The sequence below is a fragment of the Archocentrus centrarchus genome, unplaced genomic scaffold (genome assembly GCF_007364275.1).
Source record: "Archocentrus centrarchus isolate MPI-CPG fArcCen1 unplaced genomic scaffold, fArcCen1 scaffold_43_ctg1, whole genome shotgun sequence".
Lineage (NCBI taxonomy): Eukaryota > Metazoa > Chordata > Actinopteri > Cichliformes > Cichlidae > Archocentrus > Archocentrus centrarchus.
In genome coordinates, this window is record NW_022060269.1 from 1860732 (window position 1) to 1874491 (window position 13760).

Here is a 13760-nt window from a genome sequence, read left to right on the forward strand (position 1 = left end):
CCGACTTGGGGTTCCCTCCCCTCATCTGTGACTGGATCTACAGCTTTCTGACAGATCGCCCACAGACAGTGAGAGTGGGGACCTCCAGATCCTCCACCCGAACACTCAGCACCGGCTCACCCCAGGGCTGTGTGTTAAGCCCCTTCCTCTACGCTCTATACACACATGACTGTGTCCCCCATCACCAGTCAAATATCATAGTTAAATTTGCAGATGATATAACGGTGGTGGGTCTCATCTCTAATGGCAATGAGACAGAGTACAGGGAAGAGGTTCAGAGGCTGGTAGCTTGGTGTTCAGCAAACAATCTTGTGCTGAACACCAGCAAAACCAAAGAAATGGTGATGGACTGGAGGAAGAAGACTGTGGGCCATGCCCCACTGCAGATAGATGGATTGAGAGTGGAGAGAGTCCCCTATTTCAAGTTTCTTGGGGTGCATGTGGCTGACAACCTAACTTGGTCTACCAACACATCAGCAGTGGTTGCCAAGGCTCAGCAGAGGCTACACTTCTTAAGACTATTTAAAAAATGCCACCTGGAGGTAAACCTGCTGCAGACTTTCTATCGCTCCACAATAGAAAGTGTGCTGGGGTACTGCATCACAGTGTGGTATGCTGGCTGTACTGCAAGGGACAGAAAGGCACTGCAGAGTGTTGTTAAAACGGCTGAGAAAATAATTGGCTGTCCCCTGCCCTCTTTAGATGACTTGGCAAACTCCCGAGGGTTAAACAGGGCTAGGAAGATCCTGGGCGATCCATCCCACCCCAGTCAAGCTCTCTTCAACCTCCTGCCCTCTGGCAGAAGATACAGGGCTCTAAAGAGCCGGACAAATCGGTTCAGAGACACTTTCTTTCCCTGGGCTATTACACTTCTAAATAATGCTCTAAATATTAGAAGGTGTAAATAGGTGCAAGTGTGGAGCGGGGGGGAAACAGAGTTGTGTAATTTAAAGGGTGGGTTGTGGGGCGGGGTATTCATATGTATGTACCTAGTTATTTGATCTGTTATTTATTTAGTTTTATTTATTTTTTTTTTTTTAAGACACTAGATAGATTGCTTACATAATTTCGTTGTCACATCGCTGCACAATGACAATAAAGGATATTCTATTCTATTCTATTCTAACTTGACTTCTTAATGTCAAAATTATTCAACGGTATTGTGAGTACTTTTGAAGTATATTTTCATGTTTCTACTACTTAAATGAAAATGCTTCTACTTCTGTATTAAATTTACAAATATGTCTGTATCTGTCACACATTCTTTTCTCCTATGCAGTGATTTTGTTTGTATCATTGGTTAATGGCCATAATTACTTTAATTGTTCAGTTCAGCTGGTCATGCTGAAAACAATTTAATAAAAAAAATAATTGAGAGATGTTTCTTTGACCCCAAGGAGATACACTTATTTAGAATTGTCCCATAGATTTTAATGCAGGATTATATGTGTACAGGATTATGTGTCCCTTATAATATCTCTGGGTAAACATTTTGCTTCATAACTTGTAGACTAGCCATCAGCATGGATAAGAGAGTGTTACTTAACTCAGGAACTGTAATTAAACACTGGATGAAGATGTGGTTGAGTTTTTAGGCTCAGCAGCATGGTGGTTAGCGGGGAATTTTGGTGAAAACCTGCTGTCTGGCTTCTGTGTGGGGTGTTCTTGTTCTCCCTGTGCCTTTGAGTTCTCTTTAGATACTCTGGGTTCCTCCCACAGTCCAAAGATATACATGTTAGCTTAACTGATGATTCTAAATTGACCATGGGTGTGATTTTGAGCATGAATGTTCATCTGTCTCTCTGTGTTGGCCCTGTGATAGACTGGCCATCTGTCCATGGTGCACCCTACCTTTTTGCCAGCTGGGAGAGGCTCCAGTGCCCCTGCAAACCTGAATTTGAAAAGTGGTTAAAAATGGGGGGGTTGGAGTTTTTAGAATTGAATAATACATCCTGGTCACCATTAAACAATAATGCAGAGTATTATTGTTGCAGTTTTCAAATAAATTCCATTTTGCCTTGAAAATAACGCATTGTAATAGCAGGTAAATTTGATGTGTTTTAGGCATGCAGCAAACTTCAGCAGTGCTACGGTTAATGACATGATGCATATTCTCTTTCACTCTCACACAGTAATGTGGATTGGAGAATGAATTTGTAAATAGATTAAGTGCTTGGTTTGTTGCAAACCCTCAAAAAAAATCAAATACCCTGGGCTTTTAAGCTAACATGCACATTTCATGCACATCAGAAATCAAATTTTAAACAGATGAAATGAACCTTGAAAACATGCCCCACACATTCTGAACAGACTGAGAGCACCTGCAGATACATCCAATCAGAAAAAAAATATGTCAGCCATGGAACAGACAATACTCACTTTCTTTTTCTGTACGTACCTGCCACTAACTTAAGCACTGTAGCGCCACCATAGGGGCAAATATGGACTTCCATTTGCAAATGTAACTTGTGACCCATGTGGCTGATTTTCAAAATAAATCTAGCAGAGTTCAACTATGATGTAATTTTCCGCCATATTGGATTTTATGGAAATCCTTCAAAAGTTTGTCCAGTGTTCTCCAGAATTCCATTTAATCCAATTCAGCTTTATTTATAAAGTACTTTGGACCCTATGAGTGCTTTTAAAGTGCTGTACAATAGAACAATAAAATACATAAAACAACTCAATAAAATGCATTAAAGTACCTGATAAATACATATGTGAGGAACACAAAATATTTTAAAAAACACAGCTCACAGAAACAGTGTTTACGATAAGGTGGGGCAAGAACATTTAGAGATTTAAAAGCAAATTAAAGAATTTTAAAATGGATCCTAAAACAAACGGGTAGCCATTTGTTTTAGGTAGAATTGATTCAGATCATCTTCAGGCCAAACCCAAAAAAGTTATATGGATTTTTGATTTTCCAAAGTACTTGCCCATCAGAGCCAATCAAAATTGGGGGCAAAATCAAACAGTACCTGAGCTCATATCTTGGCAATGCTTTAACCAAACTTGTTTTGTTGACGCTTGACCTTTAGGGGATGCAATAATTAGCAAAAATGTGTTTTTGCTTATGTTTGGATTTACAATGAAAATGTGTGCCTGCTAATACTGTCAGCGGTCCCAAGACTGAAAAGTGCCAAGTTTTGATGTTGACTGAATTGATCGAGCTGTCATATTGGCTATATAGGCTATGATCTTCAGAGCAAGTCTCACAAAAGTTATGATTTTTCATTTTGGTTTGCAGAAGCATTTACCCCCAACAATTAATCAAATTTGAGGGCAAAGCAACCAAAAAGGAAGTGCACTTACATCTCGGCAATGCATTGGCCTATCAAAACCAAGCTTCACAGGACACACAAGGAATATGGTGTCATTACAGCTCTTCATGTTGCTCATAGACCCTGAAGGTGCTGGACTTTGGGTGGAGACCTCCATGTACTGTGAAGGAGCTGAAATATGCAGTCTGAGGAGGCACTCTTCAATCCTGAGACAGCTGGGGAAGTTTGCTTACAGAGAACGGTCCAAAATACCTGTCGACAGGTGCAACAGAAGTAGAAGTTTAGAAGTTTAGTAGAAGCCTATCCCAGCTGTCATAGGGCAAGAAGCAAGGTACACAATGGACAGTTTGCCAGCCTGTCATGAGGCTAGCACAGAGAGATAGACAACCATTCAGTCTCTCATTCATACAGTACCTACTGGCAATTTAGAATCATCAATTAACCTAACCCCAATAACTGCATGTCTTTGGAATGTGGGAAGAAGCTGGTATACCTGGAGAAAATCCACACAGACACAGAGACAACATGCAAACTCCACACAAAAATGACCTGGCCAGATGATGGATTCAAACCCAGGACCTTCTTGCTATGGGGGAACAGTGCTAACCAGTGTGCCACCATGCTGCACCATACATTTTCTAATTCTATGTTATTTATCATGAGTTTCCTAGTGGTAGAATTTGTCCAATTCTGGAATATTACATTTGTTTTATTCAAATTCAGCGTTCATTTATTGTTGTCAAACTAGCTTTAGTTAATTCCTTTTCTGCTGCTTCAGTAGTTGTTTCAAATTATTACAACAGCACATCTGCAAACAATGTTACTTTCAAAGTGTTTGAAATTGCATGCATGTAGGGACAAAAAAAACAATGCACCCATGACAGATCCTTTAGGAACCCCACATAGCAGGTTTTGATTTTGATTTTGTTTATTTGGAGAAATTGTTTCTGATTGTCAAAATAAATGCTGACCCATGATAATGCCACCCTCTAACCCCATATCTGTATAGTTTGTTTAGTAAAAGGTTGGGGTCAACTGTATCAAATGCTTGTTTTAGGTCTAAAAATGCTCCCACATCATATTCTTTGTCTTCAATAGCAGTTGTTACTCTATCTTAAACTCAATTCAAACATGTATTGTGGTTCTTTTGGGTCTAAATCCATACTACTGCACTTTGTTTTTTGTGATACTATTTTTTGTCTGTCAAATTGTTATCTGTGGATAAAGGACACTTTTTTGAGGATGCCATTGTTCTCATTTCAGGGAAGACAGATGTTTAAAAGATGAGTAAAAGAAGTCATCTACGTCCATTGTGTACAGTCCTGAGCTCCCGTCCCAGGTGCCTCAACCCCTATTCACACCTTTCTTCAGGTGACCGCAATAGGTCACTTGATAAAATGTACAAAATTGGTTTCACCCAAAACCACTGATTGTGGTGACCCATGCTTTCTTTCACATCTTGGCAAAGGTGATTATGCACATGAACAAATCACAACCACCTCCAGGGGACAAACCTCACTGGGGTTTAAATACCTAGTTCTTTCCATCTTCTGGTTGAGAACTAAAGAAGCCTTTTGGATAAGAGGTGAAATGTCTTCAAGAAACTTAAAGACCAGATGCCCTTTTTCAAGCTCCAGAGACTACTATGACCTAGATTAATGAGAACCTACACAGACAGAGTTGAATATGTTGAGATTTTCACTGGGAGTGGCCAACATGGACAGGATAAGAAATGAGTATATCAGAGGGACAGCTCAGGTTGAGATGGATTGGATGTGTGCAGTGAAGAGACATATTGGACAAATGTTGAAGATGGAGCTGTCAGGCAAGCAGAAACAAGAAAAACCTCAGAGGAGGTTCATGGATGTAGTGAAGGAGGGCATGCAGAGGGTTGGTGTATTAGAAGAGGACAATAGGAATAGAGTGGGATAGAGGCAGACAATTCATAAAGAGCAACCAAAAGTCAAGAATAAGATTAAATTACTGTGTTAAAGAAAAATAATCCAATGTGATTACAGTTATGTTACTTTGAAATATCTTAAACCAACACTGAATACTTGCAATGTGAAATTTATCAGTAATCAGGCATCCCATGTAGTACTGCTCTTTTTATATTTACCCCCATGGCCACAATTGCACTTGATTTGAACAAGTGACTTATCCAATAATCATGGCATCTGATCACTGGTCCTCTATATTTTTCTGTTCTTCTTGCTAAATTATGAACTGCAGTTGGCAATAAATCTTATGTGGTTTTAAAAGTTAAACAAAGAAATAAAAGATACAACAACAACTTGCCAAATTAATATGCTTTTTTTTTCTGTAGAAACAATACATCTATGTGTGTTATGATTGTGCGTGTCATTTGGCTAGTGTCTGTAAAGTGATCAAGCGAATAACCCTGCTGTCTGAGAGATGATCCTTGCTACACAGGACAGCTTTCCAAGTATGTTTCCTGTAGCTCAGTAGGTAGAGCAGGTCACCTACTGATCGGAAGGTCAGTGGTTCAATTCCTGGCTACTGCAGGCTGCATGCCAATGTATCCTTGGGCAAGATACTTAACCCCAAGTTGCTCTCCGACCGTTCCGTCGGAGTATGAATGTGAGTGAATGTTAGATAATTAAAGCACTTAGCTTAATTAATTAATCATGGAAGTGCTTGTATGAATGGGTGTGCATGGGTAAATGTAAAACGTGTTGTGTAAGCGCTTTGAGTGCTCATATCTGAGTAGAAAAGCACTATATAAGAACTAGTCCATATTGTACATGTGTGCAATCGAGTGAAGTTCACTTAAGTGAGACTACAGTAAAGATTAGCCATTTTCACTTATGAAACCTAGAGGATGCCAGGAGAATTACATTGCAATTGTCCTTTCCCATTTGCTGTGCACAACAGGAAAATGTTCTGTTTTGGAAACACTGGTTCAGGCAAGGGTGCTGACTAGAATGGACTGAAATCTATAAAGTGCTTTTCTGGCTTTAAAAACCACTCAAATCACTTTGGACCGCATCTCTTTGCTCATACAGGGTAACCAGGACACACCAGCACCCCCGGACCCATCCATGGCCCAGGCTTACTCATCAGTCCAGTTTGCTCCCCCACCCCAGACCAGCATTCCAGCTGACTTCACAGCATCACACACCCTTCCACATCAACATTCTCACCCACATCCACACCAGCACCCAGCAGCACCACAGGATTACACTGGGGTCCAGGCGCCCGTCAGTGAGCATCCACTCAACATGTACCAGTCCTCACAGAACCACAGTGAGCAAAGTGGGTCTGACTCCAGCGGTCAGACAGTAACCAGCACAGCTACAGTAAGTGTTTGTGGAAGAAGGTGGTGTTTACCTGTTTCTTTACTATACTTTCAATTAATTTCACTTCAGTTTTATTCATATAGCACCAACACTGTATCAGTGTCTCATTCCAGAAAACAAACAAACAAAAAAAAGAAATAAAACAAACCATGTGATCAGTTTCATACAGTAACTATTTTCTTTCTACTGAACTATAGCCACCAACCACTTAAGCAAAGGGGGCCCAATTAGTGTCCACACTGTCACAACCAGAAGTCTTGTCATGGAACCAGATTAGTCAAAGTTCACCGAGTATTCTGTTTCTCCTCCTTCTAGTCTTTATTGTGAGTTAGGTCATCTATGGCTACGTTCACACTGCAGCCTGAAGTGACCCAAATCCAATTTTTTCACCATCATGCAACCTGTATTAGATCTTTTCATGCCAGTCTGAACAACACAGATCGGATTTTCAAATGCGACCTGAGTGTGTACGACCATATTTGGAAATTGGAACGACCATGCAAAAAAAAAATGGAATTTCACAAAAAAATTGGGTCACTTCAGGCTGCAGTGTGAACGTAGCCTATGTGTAAGCACACACCACATCTATAGGCAGGTTTGATGAGCAAGTCTTTCAAAATATCAGAGAAGTTAGAGAAAATTTCCTCTTACAAAGTTAATGATCAGAGATGGTCAGTATTACACACTTCACATCATCAGTTTAATTTCCAAACATGTATCACCAGAATAGGATGCATGGCATGACAATGACGCCACACCACAAGCAAATTGGAAAGACTGCTTTCAAACAGACCCTGCTGGGTTTCAGTTGACAGTTCACACAATGATACCCCCCAAAAAAAATAACTAGTTACTAAGCAACTATTCAAATTGTACTTTCAAGTCAAAGTTAATGTTGGTGTAGTCCATACATCTTTGAGTCCTGATAACCTTAGTATCTCTCTGAAAATTTAAACTGAAAGAAAAAAAAAAAACTCTTCTCTCTTTTTTGTTGCATAAAATTGATTTCTGCTGATAGCTGTTTTGTTCAATGATAATAATTATAAAGGGTATGTTCCTTAAATTGAAATTGTCAGCAACAGTAGCTGCTGCTGTTTGTTTATTTATTAATACTTGTAAGTTATTCACTTAAGGTATTCAAGGCAAGATCTGTCTGAAATGCAGTATTTTTCACATTGTATTGTTTTGATGCAATTATAAACCCGTGCATATATAATTATGCCAAGTTCACCAATTACAAGACAGGTTGGTCTGTCAGTGTAAATACAGGTGATAAGCTTACCTCAGTCCCTACTGTCTCAAACAGGAAAACACCTGTGCATAATGCATGTCTGACCTGTTCAGCTTAACTCATCTGCCTTAGAGAAATCAAACAGCAAGAAAGTTAGTAATATATTACACACAAATGTTTTTACCAGAATGAATTAAAGCTCATTCAATCATGAAAATAAAAATTCTATCAAACTATGACAAGGTTAAGAGTCAAGTAACACAAGCAGTCAAAAGGGTGGGCTGGCAGTAAACAAACACTGCAGGTTACTGCAAAAGGATACTGGAAATATAAACATAGAAAAATGTATAACTGTCTGATTCCTACAGATCCACCACCTGATTCAATATCAACTGTACTTCCTACTTGACGTTGTACAGTTTTGCTCTAAAATCAGGAAGTTTTTCCTCCAGTTTAAAACGGGTGTGATTATCGCACTTATTATTCTGTGTTTTTATTTTAAAAAAGAAGCATAGAAAAACCAACCAAGTAAATAAGTCTAAAAATGGAACAGCAGAATAAATGTGTTAATGATCACGCAGAAAGACTTGCTGAGATGTGCTAAGAAGAACCTTAGCAGCCAAGCAAGCCAAGCAGCCATAATGCACTCAAGACTGTCTGCTTGGTCAGTACTGCAGCACATTTTTCTGCTCACTCAAATGAATCTGACTTTTGACAATTTGGAAAGTGGAGCCCAAAGGAAGAAGGGCCATAATGTAATTGATCACTTTCGAAGCAGTGAAGCCACAGATACTGTGACTGAGAGGTTCAGTTTACTGTGTTAAACAGTTACACTGTGGCAGCAACATAAGGGCTGTTTTATACTGGTTACAATTTGAAAAATGATGTTTGCAGAATTAAATAGCAGTTATCTTTTTACTGTGTAGCAGCAGAAGTACTGACAACTATAACTGGAATATAGTAATTCTGAAGAAATCTTAAAAACCAGAGGATTCTAAGGCAAGTTCGGAAGTCTCTGCACTCCTGTCCTACAATATCACGCACCTCATTATTATGATTAAACCACATTATTATGATTAAAGGGGGGGGGGGGGGGGGGTCTAAAATCTAAAAATCTGAGCACACATGATACCTAAGAGAAGGGTAAAAAAAATTGCTTTGCATAATCAATGCAGCTAACTTTATTTTCCAGAATGTCAACTGTGTATAAAACATGCTTATGCAACACAAAGTTTATGATGTGTGGCACAGATCAACTTCTATAGTGATTTTTTGATTAATTAATAAAAATATTATATTCATATGTTGAAGGCAAATATTTTATTTTGTACTCAATTTAAAGCTTTCATCATTAATTATCCAATTTAGTAGAATTAGATTTACATAAAATATAATTCAACTAATAATTTAAAACTTAAGTACAGTGAATTAGATCCAGCTGCAAAATTAAAGTGGTGTAACCTATAATGACTCAATAAATCTATAAAATTGAAAGTATAATTTAATGCAAAACATTTGTAATTTTACATCTGGAAAAATTCATTTTACACAATATGCATATTGCTACTTTTATATATTTAAGATAAAATGCTTCTTCCTCAACTTTAAAAGTTAACAACATTTGATTAAAGACAGTCCCAGCATGTGAGCTCTGAATTTTTGTGGCCTGGTTAATCAAGATGATTCATAACAAACAAGGATGCACATAATTTTCAATTTTTTTTTCTTTAGTCACGCTGCAATAGAAGTTTCTTCCTGTTAAAAGGGATTTTTTACTTCCCACAGTTGCCAAGTGCTTCATTCTAAACCCGGACAAGTTCAGAGTACTCAAAACTTATTTGGAAACCAATAACTTATTTATTTTTGTTAAGTAAGTTACAATGCAAAAATTATTAGCTATTCATACTTAAAAATTTCCCAACATGTTTTAATAATTTTAAGTGCACTGTACTTAAAACTATTTTTAAAAATCGGCATTATTTATCAGTTCACCTTCTTCTTGCTCACGTTAGTCCCGCTAAGTCGCAGGGTCCGCGTGTTTGCGTGCCCATCTCCACTTGGCGCAATCTAGAGTGACTTCGGGGGCAACGTCGACATGCTTCATATCTTCTTTGATCCGGTCGAGCCACCGCTTCTTTGGCCGTCCTCGGGGCCTCTTCCCGCACGGGCTGAGATGCATCGCGGTCTTGGCCACCGAGCTGTCATCGCTTCAGACAACATGTCCGTACCATCGAAGGCGTGCTTCGAAGGCCGTCACTGCTGAGGATGGATCCGAGGTACTTGAACTGCGTGTCTTCTTGAGGAGCACGCCGTTGACGCTGATGGTCCCGTTGGTCTGCTCGCCAAACTCCATGTACTCGGTCTTCGCTGTGTTCAGACGCATCCCATTCTCGCTCAGCCGTGCGTCCCACTGCTGCGCTTGGGCCTCCAGTTGTCCTCGGGCTTCGTCGGCTAAGTCCACGTCATCAGCGTACAGTAGCGTCCATGGGTGGGGGCGGTGGAGATCGGCGGTCGCTCTGTCCATACACAGGATGAACAGGAGTGGGGACAGGGCTGACCCCTGGTATACTCCCACCGTGATTGGGAATGGGGGTGAGATTCACGCTGGACATCGGACGGTGCTGCTGACGTCTCGGTAGAGCAGCTGGATCCACTGGACATAGGCCTCGGGCACTCCGTGGGAGCGCAGGGCATGCCAAACTAGGTCATGGAGCACTCGGTCAAAGGCTTTCTCCAGGTCCAGAAACGCCATGTGGATAGGCAGGTTCTTTTCCCGGTGGCGCTCGACGAGTAGCCTGGCCACGTGGATGGCGTCTGTTGTTCCATGGCCTTTGACGAAACCACATTGATTGGCTGTGGTATCGATGATCTTGGGAAGGCGGGCATCGATGACTTGTTCAAAGATCTTCATGGCAAAGGAGGCTGATGGGTCGATAATTGGAGCATTCCAGGACGTCGTCCTTCCCCTTCCAGATGGGCACCATGGTGCTGGTCAGCCAGGCCTTGGGGGCGACTCCATCTTCGATGATACGGTTGAAAAGGCTGGTGAAGAATACAGCACCCTGGCGTCCCATCAGCTTCCATGCCTCCGCGGGAATGTTGTCAGGTCCTGGCGCTTTACCATTTTTCGTCTTCTTCGTGGCAGCTTCATCTTCGGCGGTGCTGATCAGCGGGACGGGACCAGGGACGGGATTGGCAAAAATGATTGAAGGGTGGGGAAATTCCTCATTGGAGATCTTGGCAAAGTAGGTGTTCCAACGCTGCAGGATTTTGCGTGGCTCCCGGAGTGTTCGATGTTGCATTATTTATCAGTTCACCATACATATAATATTGATGAAGAATTACTTATTTTAAAAGAACTCTATCGACTCAAAAAATATAAACATAGACATAACTTATTAACTTATTATAACTTATTAACCCTTTCTCACAATAGGATTCAGCTGTGTATGTTGGTCAAGGGTCAGTGAACTTACAAAACAAATTTTGTGTTCCAATAATTAGTGCTAAAGGTATTTAAGTCAATAAAATGACAAGGGGTGCCCAAAACTTATGCACCTGCCTAATTTTGTTTAAATAATTATTGCACACTTTCTGTAAATCCTATAAACTTCATTTCACTTCTCAAATATCACTGTGTTCATCTGCTATATGATATATTTAACTGAAATTGCTGATCCAAACAACCAATGATTTATAAAGGAAAATCATGAAAATTATCGGGGTGCCCAAACTTTTGCATACCACTGTACATCAGCCCACATGGGGATATCACTTTCACAAGATCATTTTCCACCAGAATGGCAGGCCTTGCAGGACTGATGTGAACTGGATTTCACCTGAAAAATGCATAAAGGAGTGGGTCCAACTGTATATTTGCCTTGAAGACAGATATTACATAGGCAATTACACAACGTGTAGCTACAGCTCATAAGCAGATAAAGTATCTATTAGGGATGTGTGCGACTACTCAACTAATCATTGCTATTGTCACTAGTCTGTACCAGATGTATTAGTCGGTTAACCTAATTGTTAAGATTTTAAGTGATACTCAGTGCCTAAACTGTTTTTTCTAAATGTTATGCAGTGATCTGCCACCAGACAGAGCTGCAGCTGCAATGATGATGCTGTAGCAGGCAAGGTTGGACCCAATATGTAGGACTCACAGCAGGACTGAATATAAAAAGCAGTCAATTGAAGGAGAAAACAGTGGAAATTGAATGCAACAAACTGGGACTGGACAGGTGCCAGAGCTAAAACAAACTGGGAAGCAGGGTGACAACAGGCAAGGAAACACTGATGAAGATGCAACAAGGAACAGATGCAGACTGAGAACTTAAATACAAACACAGGATAATGAGAGGATTGGGAACAGGTGAAGACACAGGACGAGACCAGGAAGTAAACTAAATACAAGACAGATGAAACATGCAGACACGGGACAGATACGCAGACTAGTCACAACACTGGGAATAAAACTCAATACAAAAAACACATGAGGCAAGGGACATGACAAATGGACAAGACAGACACTAGAACAGAGATGCAGGGGAAACACTAACAAAGGGAACCAGGAAATCAAAATGTTAAACTAACAACAAGACAGGAAACTACGATGAATAAACTAAACCAAAACACACTGGGAACATAAAGGAGAACTCAATGAAAACAGAACCTAAAAGAACTAAATAAACACTGGGCACACGGCCCAGGACCATGACAGCATCCCTGACATCATTACAGAAAAATGCATGAAAAATGCTGTTGATCTTGGCCTGATATAGGTCTAGTATTGTTAGATATTTTTGAAGTTTTACAACGTAACCTGAAGCACACCTTTACTGACATAGTTGGATCCAGGAGGGGGAAAAAAGTCACAGCATTTTATGTTTCTGTCGGCCGGCACCGCATTTAAAACACTGGGACAAAACCAGAAGGTAATTATAACTCCCCCTGAAAAGTCATAGCACCCCCGTAGCACCCCAAGAAAATAACTTGTGTCGTGTTGTGTTGAGAACTGAAAGAACAAATGATCCTTCATAGCACCCTCAGTAAAATGCTTAGCCCCCCCGAGCACCTGCAGAAAAATATTTCTGGAGCTGCCACTGACTGTAGTATTATTATTGAATTGCAAAGGAAGTCTATTACACAGAGGGGAGCTGGACAACATGGGGAAAGAGGAACAAAAAGGTTGAGTGTATGTTTTACCTGTGAGTTCGATCAAAAGGGCTGGCCATTTTTGCAGGAAGTCTTTCACCGATGGATCTGCCTGAATGATCTGGCAATCAAGGATGTAGGGATGAGTTTACTATTGGGGGGGGACACATATCAAAAACCTGACAGATCCGTAAATATTCTGAGCAAAGCATAAAAAAAAAAAAAATGCTATTTGATCTTTTACTTTCTTCTTTTTCAAATGTTTCTTGCAAAAATAGTTGTCAGTTATAATCATCAAAATTAAAAGAAACATTTGAAATATATCAGTCTGTGTGCAATGAATGAATATACAAGTTTCACATTTTCAATGGAATTGCTGAAATAAATCATGACCAGCACCTGTACACACACACAGCAAATGGACTTGTTCTTATATAGTGTTTTTTCTACCCTGACTGAGCACTCAAAGTGCTTATACAACATGTTTGCATTCACCCATTCACTTCCATATGTAACTAAGCTAGGTGCTTATTGTCTAACATTCACACATTCATACTTCAACATTTGTGTCAGAGAGCAACTTGGGGTGCAGTATCTGCCCGGAGGTGTTTCCACTCCCCTGATTATCCCCTTGTGTATTTATTATCTGCGTTACCCCTTGGTCCTTGTCGCGTTTTAAGTTTTGTTCGTTGTTCTTTTCACTGTGTGCCTTAGTTTCAGGTCTATGCTTCGTGTTCACATTTATAGCTCAGATTTATGGTTATGACT

At 40.2% G+C, this 13760-nt stretch overlaps 1 protein-coding gene across 1 annotated transcript in view; it reads left to right on the top strand.

Moving 5' to 3' along the window:
• The window catches only part of LOC115777086 (RNA binding protein fox-1 homolog 1-like), a 246800-nt gene that overhangs the window by 81241 nt on the left and 151799 nt on the right, over positions 1-13760 (top strand). The window contains 1 exon segment of the mRNA XM_030724906.1: positions 6311-6604. Coding sequence (XP_030580766.1) covers positions 6311-6604 — 294 coding nt within the window.